At 39.8% G+C, this 13,450-nt stretch overlaps 1 protein-coding gene across 1 annotated transcript; it reads right to left on the bottom strand.

Annotated features, from left to right (window-relative positions):
- Positions 1–2,407: 2,407 nt before the first annotated feature.
- On the bottom strand, positions 2,408–12,694 carry bmp5 (bone morphogenetic protein 5). Its single transcript, XM_080481012.1, has 7 exons — positions 11,765–12,694; positions 9,369–9,561; positions 5,238–5,386; positions 4,812–5,009; positions 3,880–3,956; positions 3,658–3,768; positions 2,408–3,451 (listed from the first exon to the last, which is right to left on the bottom strand). Exons 1-7 carry the CDS (start codon positions 12,264–12,266, stop codon positions 3,302–3,304), a joined length of 1,380 nt encoding a protein of 459 aa, XP_080337138.1. The 5' UTR covers positions 12,267–12,694; the 3' UTR covers positions 2,408–3,301.
- Between the last annotated feature and the right edge of the window lie 756 nt (positions 12,695–13,450).

The raw sequence follows: 13,450 nt of genomic DNA, 5'->3' as shown, positions 1-13,450 counted from the left end.
AACTCACACAAAAAGAAAACAAATAAAGACCATGAACTTTATTTGTATGGTATCATTTATGTGTTATTAGTGGTTCCTCTTGTATCTAAAGTACTTTTTGTTGTTTTCTAGTTTGTTCTACACACCGGAAAAAGTACAGCCTATTACCTCGACTTGCAATATAAATAACCTATGCATGAATGGATTATACCCTTAAACAAAACCAGAGGTGGAAAGAGCACTGAAAAGCTGCACTGAAGAATAACGGCTGTTACGATGCTTGACCTGTACTCTATAACAACAAAAAGTACCATTATTGAATTTGTAGCCACTTTAATCCACGTTAAGAGCAGGACCTCAAAAAATGAAAGTCAGAAATCTACGTTCAAAACACCTCGTTCGGATCAAGTTACATTATTTTAAACAAATATTAAGCTGGAGTTTGGAGAACAACACGTATTGGCTGTGAAAAAGCTGAAGAAAAAATGATGCTTTAAATTGACACGCTGGGAACAATCATGTTAAAAAAAAAATAAACAAGCACATCTAAATATACTTTTTTAATAACAGTGATGTGAATATAATTTCAAGCTTTCACTCCTTATCAGAACAAAATAATGGCATGCTGACACACAAGCGCAGCATTTTAAAAGCATCTGATTGGCAGCTTCTTCTGTGATTATCATGTTGTTCAAGCTCACTTTTAATCCAGTCACTCTACTTCCTAACAACATTAATCGGTTCTTCTATTAGGAGCCCCCATTAACTTTGCAGTGTTTACAATTCCTCCTAGCAGTGCTTCTGACTATATAAACACCTAAATTATGAGTATTTTCACTTGTGATGGACAGACACCCAATCACGGTCATCTCCTCTGAATAAATGCATTACAGCTGCTGAATAAAAGAACATCTCAGAGGTTGCAGAGGTGCACATCTGTTTTTCCAATCAGAATAAGATAGTAAACATGTTTTTGATTACAAGAAAAAAAAAAAAGGCTTAAAATCAGCACCTGGAAACACATCTTGGCATTATATAGCCATGTTTTAGTGAAGCCAACGGTATGTTGTGACATACGTTATAAACAGAGAGAATGATACATGAATAATTCACAAAAAAAAAATCCTTCACGAAAAGTAAACTACTGGGGGTTGTGACCTCTTTCCAGCATGTTTTCAGAAGTGGCCACTGGAAGTGCTGATCTGATGAATGCCAAGGTACCTCTGACTCACGGGGTCTCAGAGGAACAGGGGCCAGTATATTAATCTGCCTTCAGTATGGGAATTGTTGCCGTCTCCTTTCATGTGGTCATGCAGGAGGTTGCTGTCAGGAGCGTTGTGTAGCTCAGGTGAAGTTAAATAGAAGCTCATTCATGGAAACTCCTGCATTACGGACAAGTGCAAAATGTAGCGGAATTGGAAAGAATCCACGATATTAAACAGTAGATGGGATTGTTAAGTGGTGGGAGTAATCATGCCAGGCAACAGGCCACAGGAATGCAAATCACCCCTCAAGCCAAGAGTTAAGTTAGCAGGTGGCCTCTTCTATTCACTGAATGTCAACACTCCTCTTCGATGGAGCCCGTAACATCTGGGCAGGCCAGCCACCGCTTTTAATTAAGTGAAATACAGTCACTCAATGTTCTGCCATGTCAGAGAGAGAAAAAAAAAAAGAAATCTTATAAAAGTAGGAGGGGGTGGAGGGTGGTGTGGGAGTGCAACAGTGCTTATCCTGTGTTCAGTGAAGGTCAACACAGTTGTGTAAATAAATATTAATCCCTAACCTAATCCCTACAGTTCCAAGCCAGGGTAAAATCCCTGCGTAACCACAGTGCTTTTCTGGAAGTGGCACGGTATTTCGCACTTTTCTGGAAATTCTGTTTATCCCGTACGTGAGCAGCGACGTTTACTCAAACTTTGTTTATGGTTTTCACTTTGTTTCCAGGGGATGAAGTTCGGCTTAGAGCAGATTGCAACAGCAGAAATTCAGTTTAGAGAGCGCAAAGAAAATTCAAGGTTTACCGTACACATCGCATACATAATGCAGTATATGCTATTTTCCCTCCCCCATAATCTGAAAGGGATTGCCTACAAAATGATATAGCTTCAGCCTCGCGATAATCACCGTTTTGGGCAGACTGTGGAGGTCACAGCACTTTACTGCTCGCGCTGTACCACTTGCATTACCACTCCCCAAGAGCATGTCAACAGGCTCCGTGGAAGGACCTCTAGTTTATATCATCCTTGTGAAACATTTATAAATCTGAGATGGCAGTCCTGCAGCGGCATGCACGACAGCTGCTGAACTCCAAACAGAAACACAGACAGGGCCCGGGAACTTCAAGCTTGAGTAATGTATCCTCCACACTGTTATTACACAGATTTCGTTTTGGGAGACAAATGGAGGAAGAAAAGACGTTTTGAGATTTGAGTTTTAAATTGGTACATTTATTAAAATACACCAGATTCTATAATAAGATACACGTCCCAATCATAAGCTAGACAAAGCAAAGATGTTTTGTGGTTATAAAAGAGTCCACAGAGAAGTGAGAGACAGTATTTATGAGACAGTTACGTAAACTTTGTTTAAAAAAAAAAAAAAAAAAAGACATGGTTTGTAAAACATTCAAGAGTGAACATTCAACATTACATACGGTTTATTCGAGCTTCAAATTCTGAGAACACATTTTCTTATGAAAGAAAAAAAAACTGTCTTGGAAAAGGTGAAACAGTATCTGAAAGATGGTGACAGCTTGAAAACAGTTTTGGACAGTTAAGTGTATATTAGAGGAGAGGGAGTGTTTTTTTTCCTCTGGTGATCCAATTAGTTTTAAGATGTTTCCAACAGCCTGTTGAAGTAGAGATGTTATAGCTAACACCGTCATATTGAGGAGTTTGAGATACACTGTGTAGGTGTTGGTTACATATGATTATTATCACTATCATTGGTGAACATTACACGATATCCAGGCCACTAAATAAACCAATATTTACTTGAGAAAGGGGAGACAATGAAACAGAAGGGGATGCGATGACAGTGATTCCAGTGAACAGGTGAAGTAATCGGACTGATGCGACCCTGACAGAGTATATGCCGGAGGACATAAAAAGTTACATGAGTGATTCAAAGTAAGATCAATATTGCGTTCTAAACATTTAAATATCACAATATTCAGTGCTATTTCTCTTAAAAAAAAAAAACAACGAAAATAAATTAATAAAACTTTATATACATAATACTGTACATCACATCACTCCTGTTGGAGACGCATTTTCTTGTGATTCCCATAACAGGTTGCATAAATTAAACTGAAGCCTGGCCGCTAATGGCAACCACAAGACCTGACTACCATGTTTCTGTACTTCTTCAGGATAACATTCGAGCTGTCATCGAAGTAGAGCACGGATATTGCGTTAAGCTTGGTCGGGGCGCAGCACGGCTTTGGCACATTGTCAGGGAACATTAAATGGACCTATAAAATGAGAACATAAAGACAGATTATGAAATTTCGTTGTACTTTCGTTTGCGATGGCAAATAAAGTTGATTGATTGATTAAAGTAGGTGTGACACTTTCAAAAGAGTTTTCAAATGGGCAGGATATAGTAAGAACATCATTGACTTACACTGTGATTTTCAACTGCAATACAAATGTGCAATGCGCTCCAGGGAACACTTACCAGGGTTTGGACAATTGCATGATTTGTAGCGTTCATGTGTGCGTTGAGTGGGAATGAGCATTCACCGTCACAGTAAAAAGCAGCGTAGCCCTCCGGTGCAATAATCCAGTCCTTCACAAGATAAAGGCACACTGCTTTTATTGCAGACCATACTCCTGTATAGTTTCATAATCTCACATTAGATGTATTATTATTTGGCTGATTGGATTTGAAATAGCATACCTGCCAGCCCAAGTCTCGAAAGCTGACGTAAAGCTCGTGCTTCTTGCAGGCCTGCTTCTGTTCACTGGTGTTAAAATCTGAAAGAATAGGGTTACTTATCAGCGCAGGAAAAAGCAGGTCTTTATGAGTCGCTTTTCAATCACTGTAACGCAAAAGTCATTGCTTTTTGGGTGACTTATGTTGATGCTGCAGAGCTGCAGAGAATAATGAATTTACCAAACAAATTGAACACAAAGACGACGTACATGACAGTAATTCATCCAACAATGCGCCCTATTATAAATTATTAATGGCATGTACAGTGCTGGCTGACATGCGAATAAGCTTCTATCCATTATAGCAATCCCTCTGCACAATTATATATTTGCACATATGGAAAAAAGTAAATAAACGGCAGTCATTTTTTTGGGGGGGGGTTTCAGCCTCCACAAGGATATTTTGAAAAAAGCAAAACTGCAAACGACCTCTCATGGCTGACATATGTATTACTCTACTGTATACACAGGCCAGCCAACAAAATATTGAACAACCGTTTGAGCTGTGTGGATAAAATGTACAGTTCATTTCGAGGATGAAACCAAAGGAAAGCAGCAATTCATTTCAAGGACTTCCTCTGGCGAGCGCTGAGATATTAGATACTCTGCAGTTTACATGTCCGTGACTGCAGAATATAAAGACTACTCATGTTTCCTGTACACAAGTCAAAACTGAGTTGATAGGCAAGACTTTTATTTACATATTCATGGTAGCCTGACCTGTTGTTGTGCAGATACCTGGCAGAAGAAACCAGATAAGCCGACCAAACTGACATGAGTGGAAAATCCAAAACAGGTAAATGAGGACCAAATGTTATGATGAAATTGAATTCAATTAAAAGAAAGGCCAAATTATTGATCAAACTAATATGGCATCGTGATGAGATCATAACGTACCTCCAGCTTTCGGTGACCTTGATGATTCTTGCTGATTATTTGATTTATTACGATTGTGGTTCTTCTTTTTCCCACCAGCGGCTCTCACAGAGCGAAGCAACACCCCGCTGGCCTTAAAGAAAGCGACCAGGAACGGCTGCTTGGACTGCGGCCCGTTCCTCCCAATGATTCCAGCAGATTTTATGTTAATACTTCGTCCTTTGGAAACACAGAAGATGAATATAACGTTCAGATAACTGATGAGTTTATCAATTTGTGGCTGCTTTCAAGGTGAGCCTGAACTTCAAATGTAAAGATTAGGTTTATGCAGACATTATTTAATGGGAGCAGTTGAAGCTGAAACATTTATATATGAAACGCACATAATCAGAACTTTAAACTGAGACAGGCTACAGGTAAAAGAAAACCAAAATGAATGTGACTTGCCATCTATGGTCTCCACGCAGAGCTGCAGGCCCAGGTTCTGCTGCGGGTTCATCACCCAGTGGTTACTGGTGGCTGTTATGTCAAACACGAGCCAACCTCCGTCGGACGCCTGCACCTTTTTGGAGTCAAGCAGGAAAGTCTCTGCATCCCTGAAGAAAAAAGAAAAAGAGAAAACAATCCCAACAACGTCAGCATTAAATAAATCAGGGTTCGAATGTACAATACATCCGAACACCTCATACATACAAGGCAGAGCTGATTATGTTTAAAGTAAATCCAAGAGGTTTAACTTTATTACACCTATTATTATTTTGTGTGTAAAGGTCATTTCGCCATTTTTGTGCCAGACTTTAAAAAAGGATCATTGCAATTATTGTAAAAAAGAAAAATCAGCTATTAAGTAGGAATGAACTGCAGAGTTATGAAGCAAAACATGCACAAAGACTTCATTATTCTTAATGCAAAAAACATTGTAGGACTTATGGAACATGTATATCAGCTTTTGTGTGTTTTCAGAATAATCCTGACATCCGACATCAATCAAACGCAAGTTTAAAAGGCCCCGTTTTGCAATTTTCATCAGATTCCTTTTCAAGTGGCAGATTGTTTTTGTGGTTTCGTTATGTTAGTCCCAGACAACCATGTGGCCCCAAGAGTGTAGAAAATGTTTTTTTTTATTAAAGATCTAATAACCTGGGTAACATACAAATACATTTCCTCTCTAGAAATATTTTTTAAGGTTTTATCCCGCATTCATTCCATTTGGCTATGGTGAAAGTTATTCTATCGTCATATCCAAAAGCATCAATGTTTATTGCATGCTTTAAGCTGTTGTTACTGGAATGACTAAAGAATATAGGTAACCCTTTATGTTTTAAACAAATCTTTCTCCAGCGAATCATGTTCATATTCTACTATTTTGCATTGGTAATTCATCTTTATCAGCAGAGTTCATTGACAGTGCAGAATGTGGATGTACAGGTCAGGTTAGTGTGGAGTAGTCGGAGTCCAGGGGTACCCTGCGGAGTTTTTCATCACTAGGAGAAATATGAAACAATATATTTTAAAGAGACCTTTTTTTTTTTTTCCCTTGCTTGTCTTGTCCACTTGAGTGCACAGGAATGATGGTTTTACTGAACTAGCAAGGTGCCTCTCAAGTTAGAGAAGAGAAAGACTATGCATTGTAAAGTGAAAAACAAAGTTTTACCAGAAAATCATCTGAAAATGTTTCAAAATAAAATAAAAAATGAATCAATTCAGAACAAACTGCTTATTTAACAATGACGCCAAAGTTACTCAATCAGCCCAAAGGGCAAAAAAATGTTTTTGCTGAATTTAAGCTGCCAAAATTACTATTAAAATGGACAGTAACATCAATCCACTCGTATTCTGACTGCTTTATCCAACTTAGTAAATCACAGAGCAAACACAGAGGGACTGACAGTAACACACACCTGAACACACAGCAACAGGAATTACAAGATTTGTTTGGGGTTTGAAGAAAATGGACTACACACACACACACACACACACACACACACACACACACACACACACACACACACACACACACCCACACCCACACCCACACACACACACACACACCCACACACACACACACACACACACACACACACACACACACACACACACACACACACACACACACACACACACACACAAACACACACAAACACACAGCAAAAACATGCAAACTCCACAGTGAAGACTGATAACCACTTGCTTACTTTCAAGAACTTAGTTAACAAACACATTGATTGTGTAAAACTGACTGAAAATGACGATCACTTATTGTTCCCAGTCGGTCTGTCTTGATGTGTTAAGAAAAGCCTAAATGTGTACAGCATTGATTCAAACGCACACCACATGAGTTCATTGTTCAGATATGTTAAGACACCCTGTGTCTGACAGATGTTTTGCTTTGACAAAGATCCGCTCCTGTTTGCATGTGCTAATTCAAACACACAGTTGCCTGTGAAAACATGAACTGAGCACTCTTCCCCTTTAAGATGGCAGAGTCCATTGACTCAGACCTTTTCAAAGCCCAGGAGGGTCGTATCTTCCCTTCAATCACCCACACACATTTTTGGCAAGCAAATGTGGGCCCACTTTTAAGTGCACCCTGGTGTATTCAGCTATGTCATGCTTTAAACTTCCGGGATATTGTTAAGACAGGCAGGTGGTGGGCACAACAGTGACCGCAGGAGCACCCGAGGGAGGTCCCCCCCGCCCGGTCCCCCCTCACCTAATATGGGCCCTCCAAGGTTTCATCTGGGACAGGCCAACTTGGCATGCAACACAAGACGAGTGATAACTGATGGACCTTCCAAGCTTCATAAGTGGCCAACCTGCTAATGGAGTTCTCTTTATCCGAGGACTATATTTGTAAGGCAGACATGGTGCGAATGAAGCAGAACAGAGTTCAAGACATACAAGGATGTTGTTTGCGAGCGGAAAGGTTTCAAACGAGGAGAGTGTTTGCTTTGTATTTTAAATTAGAACATAAAACTGCACTCACGGCATCAGGGTGTGAGGAGGTTTGCCTTCGTTTCACTGGAGTTTCAGCTATTTTGTTTTCCATCATTTTGCAACTTCAAACGCAACGTTTTCCTGTCTGCTTTGTGTTGTGACACTATTTCAAATAACTGTGAACATGCTTGATCCAGATCTTTTGCCTGGGTTCCATTTTATGAGCTGCATAGAAAGACTGTGCCAGATTTATTTTTTTGATCAAATGTCAAATATAAACCTGTTTATCCTCAAAGGATTAGGACATATCACAGTTGGTGGTGCATGCCATATTTAGAGATTTTATTTAAATAAAATTAAAAGCCTGGCATCCTTGAATTGATTAACAGAAAAAAAAATTGAAATGTTATATTAAGACACGGAAGGGGAACTTTCATCATTTTTAGTACCAAAAGAAAATAAAAAATTCTCACTACCAGGGGGGAAACTTGTGACCCAAAACTAAAACAACAGGTATAAATCAGAGTAATGGCAACAGATTTATTATAAAATAACAGTTTAACTCCCTTAAAGAAAGTGTAATAAATCAACATGCAACTATTAGACAGTTTTCTCTTGGGAATACAGTTAGATAATCTGTAATTACAATGGATAGGGAGTTTAAATGTAAGAGACAAGAGAAGGAGAAAATCTTAAGAAAGGAATAAGTGGAGTTTAAAATGACAACTGTGAAAGATGTAATACAGACAAATTTAAATGAAAAAAATAAAGTATAGCTCAAAATCTTTAGGTGTCACATCGCAAGATGATTTACAGTACAAGGCCCTTCGCCTTCCTTGCATGAAGAAAAAGTTTCTAACTTCTAACTCTTATTTCATTTTAATTTAATTTTATTTCTATAGTGCTAAACACAACAGTCATTTCAAGGAACTTTTACAGAGAAAAACCCGACATTTCCACACGAGCATGCATAAGTAACAGCGGAAAGGAAAAACACGCTTTTAACATCAAAACACCTGCAGAACCAGGCTCAGAGGTGGCGGTTTTCTGCTGTATCAGTTGAGGATATAAAGAGAGAAAATGACAGACAGACACTTACTTATGGATCCCCCCCAAAAATCATATATATATATATATATATATATATATATATATATTGAGACATTTTTTAAGAAGCTTGACATGAACCAAAATGTGTTACTTCGACCAAATACAAGCTGTATGTAATATTTACGTTCTGTATGAGTTTCAATCTGCATCCTGCTTTACTTTGACTTTGTAATGTTTTATGTGTTTTATTCATAGTGGTGGTAAAGTAACTTCTACTCCTGTGAGAGGAAGTTTATCCTCAACAAAGGGGGGGCGGGGGGCAACTAGAGTGATGGTTGATCCCCCGCTGCACTGGCATTCACCCCCAACACAATCACTAAATTGCTCCCTGCATGTAACTGAGAAAGCAGCATATCAGTATTTTGGGCTGGCTGTGGTATAAAATATATTAATTAATTATAGATTAACAGGTCATAAAGATATAGTGAAAAAGAGATATAGTTGAGCTATATCACAGAAAGAAGCAGAAACTACAACAGCAGTAAGTTCCACTTCAATATTGCCTTTATCGGGTGGTTCTGGTTGACTTACTTGTTCTGATACTCCTTGATGACTTGATATATGGTGACCTTCAGAGTGATGTTGTCGTAACGAGCATGACTGCGATCCTTGTAGATACGAAACTCTGCCGCCGTCACCGCTTCTCCGTCTGGGATCTGAGTCAGATCAAAACGGAACTCCTTGTAGTGCCTTCGCTGGTGAGAAAAATCTTTGTCTTTCTCCACTGGGAAAGAAAATATTTTACGATGAGCTTCATTTTTACTGGCAGCGAACCTTGATTTAAAAATGAAATATATGAGTTCACCTCCTGAACCGCCACTTGTGTTGCTCAAAAGAGAAAATATGCCAACATTAAGGCACAGAAAAAGAGTAATTTATCACATCTTCTTTTACATTCAAGGTCCAATCTAAACATTTTGACTACCAACAAAAGCACTTTCCAGTTCATTAAATCAGTCAACTCAATACAGGTAGCAGTTCCCAGACAGGCCCTCTACTGTGTGCCTAACTACATTCTCTGGCCATGATGAATGGGCTGTCAGTTAAGAAAAACAGGCTGATTTCAATTAAAGACACTTTCGTCTGCTCTTCAAGTGAGAGAAAAGACCAGTCAGGATTTCTTCGTCATCTCAGCGTCGACTCTGACCTCATTTCTGACCCCTTATAGAGTTTCACAACAGAGATGAAATATTTCTAATATACCCAAGGAATATAAGGTAGATTTTTTTTTTTAACGGTTGTAGTTTTAACAAAATGTTTGTCTTGTGGACGTGAACAGCAATACACTAATTGTTTCCGTCTCAGTGTAAAGAAAGCATCAAAGACGGTGTCAGTGTTATCAACGTGCCAACAAAGTGACCGCCGCTCTCTCACACCAATACCCAGAAGCAGAAGAGAGGCATGTAGCCGAGGTCAGCGGATGTCCTGACATCCGCGGTGATATCACACAGTGCTTTTCTCTGATATTTTATCAAGAGCGAACGCCTGCAGTTACTTAGCACAAACAGGTCAGAGGTCAGGACTGACTTTTACCCACTGAGCATGTTCCATTACATTAACCACAGGCAGTAAATCTGAAGCAGGAGTGCCACTGAAAGCGTCACAGCTTCAACTTTCAAATAGATAAAAATTAAATAATAGTGACTCCACTTGGTGATAAGCTTGAGCCATGTCTATTCTTCACCTGTTGCTCAATAAGTGGATCCAGCTTGCTCTATCAGGATAGAGAAAAAAAATAAAATAAAAATCCCTCATGTTTCAGTGTTCTCGGTGTTATATTTAGAGCTTTTGCATAATACTTTGTGCATGTTAGATTCAAAATTGTATTTTTTTTTTTTAAACTGGTGTTTTCAAAAGGTAAAGGGCTACAGTAAGCACATTACGCTGCACGAAATGCCACACTGAGGTTTGTAAAACAGTTGAGGTCGGTAGCTCTATTTGAGTGTACTGTAATAAAGACAGAGCCCCATTGAACACTTCGCTGACAGTCCCCAGAAGGAGCACAGCGTTCAAGGCTGACAGTGTACATGCCCTATAGTACTAAGTAGAAACAGATGGGCTCAGAACAAGGTGAGGGATTATAGTTTCAAGCAACTCTACAAATTCACTTTTACATGTTTTGAGAAAATTAAACCCTCAACACTACAATGCTAACATTATGCTTTGTGTCATAAAGGTTAGAGGGATTTTTAAACATTCTTTAAAGTCCCGAAATGTGTCCGCAAAATCCAATTTTGAGGAGCTTTATAAGAAGACAGAGCTGATATTCAAACACTCAAGGCTGAAACATAAATATGTTGAATAAAGTGGATCCTATTTTCTCTCAGTGACACAATCTCAAATAATAATAATCATCGCTCTCCTTTAACAACAGGAAATAATTTAGAGCAATTTTGTGAAGGTCAGACAGTCATCTGATAAGATGCATCGAAGTGCAGGGTGAAGGGTCGCAGCTACTGAACAAACGCAGTCATTATATATACCCGCTGCTTTTCAAAAGGGGAGAAAAACGCATTAATAAGGTGAAAATGTTAAAAGAAATCTTAACTCAACTGTATCTAATATTTCACACGTGTCAAAAAGAACACATGGTGTTCACGTTAAAAGTGGTTCGTCTTGGAAAAAAGGCTTTAAATATTTTCAATATACAAATATATAAAAGATGGGTTAGAAATAGTTGAGTCAGAAAAAATGAGCTCCACAATATTTTCTTTTGGGTTTATAAAGAACATAATATAGCATAAGTAATCTTCAGACCATTTGTAAAACTACTGCGTATTTTTCATTTTGTATGATCAATCGCAATTATTGCTTTTTTTTTCAAGATATATATTCCGAATTCCTTACTTTTTGTTTGCTTGTCACGATTATTCATGAATTCATTTCAATTTAAGGGAGGGAAATGAGGCCGTTTTAATGACACTTACCCAAATTGACAAAACTCATGACCATGTCTGCGTCGTTGAGAAAGTTGGTGTCGTGCGCGGTGGTCAGTGCGGGGCTGTGGCCTAACAGCGGTGCGGCTCGGTAAGGCTGTGCCACACGGGAGTAGGCGGCATGCTGCGGGCTGTAGTAGCTTTTCCTGGAGTGCCCTTGAGCCTTGGCACCGAAAGCCTTCCCTGCGCCCTGCTGCTGGATGTGCGCGCCCTCCTCCTCCTCCACGGCCATGGCGTTGTACAGGTCGAGCATGAAGAGCGGCGCGGACGACGCCTGCTTCCCGGGAGAGAAGGGCCTCGGCCGGTGGGGCAGACCCAGGATGGAAAGGATCTCTCTCTGGATCTCCCTGCGCTCGTGATTGCGCAACCTCCTGTAAATAAAGCTGGAGTGCACATGGTTGTCACTTAACGCGCAATGAGCGCACGACAGAAAAGTCAAACAGCTCCACGCCAGTCCGAGCGCAGCGCGGCCCAAAGGTGTAAGCGCTGTCATCTTGACAAATAGCTCACTTTGAGGGGTGAGGGTGAACTACATCGCACTCTGGGAGACGAATAAAACCATTTATATCTATGCCAATACGGAATCATAGGTTTCCCATATCAGCCAAGAGGTACCACAAGACAAACAGTGGTAACCGTGGAGATTTGTTCACCAATCAGCTCTTCTACAAATGAGGGATCAACTTGCAGAGAAAACGACGCTCCTGTCCAGTGCGTAAAGTTTTGAACTCCTTCAGGGTCCATCCAAAGCCTCCACCGCACCAAGTATTTATGGAGCGGTGACCCCGTCCCGCACCTTACTACTCTGTGATGAAAAAACACCGAGGTACGCCCATACAGCGTCGAGGGATAACCCGCAGTTTCCAGGAGGATGAAATGTGTTGAACTGTGTCAAACCCGAGCAGAGGAAAGCACTCGACTCATGCCCCGGCTCGCATTTTTCTTTTCTTTTCTTTTTTTTTTCTTTTCCTCCCCCTTCCAAAAACCCTCCTGAGAGCCTGTATCGGCGCTAGTTGCCCTTTTGAGTCCATCCCACACTCAACTTTTTGTTTTTGCATCCTCCTCTAGCGGCCGCAATAAAACTTCAGCCGGTCCCATGATGAATGTGGCGGCTCGGGAGTGTAAAAGGAGACACTTGAAATCCGAGAGCCCGTCTTAACGAGAGAAAGACTAATGACAGAGCCTTTTAATCACCTCAACTTATTGAAGTCCGCATGTTTATAGGAGAGGGCTCCAGCTACATTCACCCACTACAGGGACCCCATTTTTCATCCATGTGGGTGAGGTCGAAAACTTTACCAAAAGCGCAAAGCAACAAGTGCATCAACTCGTTTTTATTTTTATGCAAAATGAAAACATACAACAGAAAGCCACATTTCTCTATTGCATTTCCTGCATTGATTAATTTCTACTTTTAAATAAATTACAGTTAGAGACAAAAAAAAAAAGAGTGAATTTGAAGAAAACTCACTTTTAATAAAGATTAAGTAAATAAGTTGATGAAATCACGGTGGTATCGTTGAAAGATAAGCACGTGATGCAATAGCCGCGGTCCAAGGCTCAAAAAGCGCTGTCCACTAAAGTCTTTCTCACACATGCTGAGATGTTACCGTATAGCGACATCTACTGTACAGAGAGGGAGCATTTAAAGTGCTGTATCCAAGGTCTCCATCATAT

This window comes from Lipophrys pholis (assembly GCF_963383615.2).
Source record: "Lipophrys pholis genome assembly, chromosome: 15".
NCBI classification, from domain to species: Eukaryota; Metazoa; Chordata; class Actinopteri; order Blenniiformes; family Blenniidae; genus Lipophrys; species Lipophrys pholis.
Note: the sequence above shows the minus strand (reverse complement) of the source record. Positions and strands in the feature narration are given on the sequence as shown.

What these genes read in the sequence shown, in the direction of transcription:
- bmp5 (XM_080481012.1), bottom strand. Translation starts at nt 12,266, where the DNA reads ATGACAGCGCTTACACCTTTGGGCCGCGCTGCGCTCGGACTGGCGTGG. An exon ending in AAGGTCACCGAAAGCTGGAG is followed by an intron (nt 3,957 to 4,811) that starts GTACGTTATGAT and finishes CTATTCTTTCAG; the next exon opens with ATTTTAACACCAGTGAACAG. An exon ending in TTCGAGACTTGGGCTGGCAG is followed by an intron (nt 3,769 to 3,879) that starts GTATGCTATTTC and finishes TATCTTGTGAAG; the next exon opens with GACTGGATTATTGCACCGGA.